This window comes from Adiantum capillus-veneris, chromosome 8 (assembly GCF_014529385.1).
Source record: "Adiantum capillus-veneris isolate H3 chromosome 8, ASM1452938v2, whole genome shotgun sequence".
NCBI classification, from domain to species: domain Eukaryota; kingdom Viridiplantae; phylum Streptophyta; class Polypodiopsida; order Polypodiales; family Pteridaceae; genus Adiantum; species Adiantum capillus-veneris.
The window spans coordinates 96648193-96649822 of record NC_140938.1 but is presented as its reverse complement, the minus strand read 5'-3'; the positions used below and the strand labels follow the sequence as shown (position 1 = coordinate 96649822).

The window sequence follows — 1630 nt, the reverse complement described above, 5'->3', positions numbered from 1 at the left end:
GCTCTGCCCCGCCTCTAAGAATAACATTATCAATCTCAATGGGAAAGACTACAGCATCTATCATGTAGCTACAATCTATTGGAAACAATGTTTTGGCAATTTTCTCCCCTACCTCTCTATCATAGTGTGGCAAAGGATGGCCAATACAATAACAAAGACACATGGTAAGATCAAGTACCTGCATAAATAAATAACTCAAAGAATGAATGTCATAGCTACAATGTTCTTAGTTAGGAATTAAACTATGAAAGTAAGTTTATTATCTCACCGCCTCTCTAGTGAGTGTATGCTAATATGCCTTCTTATTACACATGAGGTTCCATGTACTTAAGAGCACAAGTCCTACCCTAGTTGCATCTGCAATAAAATATCCAATATGCTCATCCATGCACATGGTGACTAAAAACCCCTCATCAGCCAAAAACTCACGAGAAACATCCATGCACCCTGTCACTAGACCCCTAGAAAATGTGTTCCACTTTGGAACACTCATGCCCTCGACGAAAGTTAATGATGACATGTAATCATACAAACATAGTTAGATGCAGGTACTAGTCCAAAGAAAAGTTACTTACCCAATGGGATTAGTCCTAGACCATCCACAAGAAAACTTGTAGGAAAATTTGCAAAGATAAGCCCAGCAACCTCATGACACGGCACACTGTCTTTGCTATATAGATTTGTATTCTGTGTCATAAAAAATTTGTTGATGCTATAAGAAAACCAAACATGAATCATATTCAAAATCATAGAACAATGCAAGAAGAAAATGAAAATAAGTAAGCATTATGGAAATCTACCTATCAAGGTCAAACTTATCAATTTGTGATATATCCACAAGCAAAACATCTACAACGGTTTGGTAATGGAACCCTGCAAGCGTTATCAAAATTAGCTTTGAATTAGGAAATATGAAAGAAAAACTTGCTAGCAATTTTCTTAAACTTACCAACAGATCGTGTGATCGGTCTTCTCTCCCAAGCCTCTCGCCCAAGTGAAGACTCTGCAACAAAGGAAGTAGTGTGCACTAATGAGGATGTAGTGGGCACATTAGAAGAGGGTGCCATATGGGGTATAATGGTTGCCAAAGAGGACATGCCGGGCTCCATAGATGGCACAATGGGAGGCATTGAAGAAGAAGGAGTGGGTATCCTTGATGTACTTGGAGGTTCCATTTTCCCTTGACCCTTCTTGAGTACATTGCTTGCTAGTGGGGTACCTTGAGAGCCACTCTCAACGGTGTTTGAAGTAACTCCTTGAGAAACGGGAGGGAGAGACTCTTCTTTTGTCTCCTCTAAGTACTCATCACTCTCATTTTGAAACCCTTCACTCAACAACCATATAGCACAATATCACATAAAAATTAGCACTAAAGTAAGACGTATACATTCTCAAAAGAAAAGAGCCACTAGTGTAAAGGTACTTACTCTTCCGTTGTGAGCGGGATGAAAACACACACAGTGCCTCTATAACGACCCGACACACACTCTTGGAAGGATATACACACACACTATGGGGCACCACTCGGCTTACACAACACACCTGGCCGAGACAGGGAACACACCTCTGGAGTGAGAGGAGAGAGACTATCCACTTGCCCACTCCACATAGACACACACACACACACACA

At 40.7% G+C, this 1630-nt stretch overlaps 1 protein-coding gene across 1 annotated transcript; it reads right to left on the bottom strand.

Annotated features, from left to right (window-relative positions):
* Nucleotides 1–567: 567 nt before the first annotated feature.
* On the bottom strand, nucleotides 568–1097 carry LOC147452607 (uncharacterized). The gene is made up of 3 exons (XM_086519274.1): nucleotides 950–1097; nucleotides 801–873; nucleotides 568–712 (listed from the first exon to the last, which is right to left on the bottom strand). Exons 1-3 carry the CDS (start codon nucleotides 1095–1097, stop codon nucleotides 568–570), a joined length of 366 nt encoding a protein of 121 aa, XP_086375400.1.
* Between the last annotated feature and the right edge of the window lie 533 nt (nucleotides 1098–1630).

Excerpts from the sequence above, each read along its gene's own strand:
- LOC147452607 (XM_086519274.1), bottom strand. The coding sequence starts at position 1,097 with ATGTCCTCTTTGGCAACCATTATACCCCATATGGCACCCTCTTCTAAT. Across the intron at positions 874-949 it reads ACCGATCACACGATCTGTTG|GGTTCCATTACCAAACCGTT; the intron begins GTAAGTTTAAGA and ends TAACGCTTGCAG. Across the intron at positions 713-800 it reads GATAAGTTTGACCTTGATAG|CATCAACAAATTTTTTATGA; the intron begins GTAGATTTCCAT and ends GTTTTCTTATAG.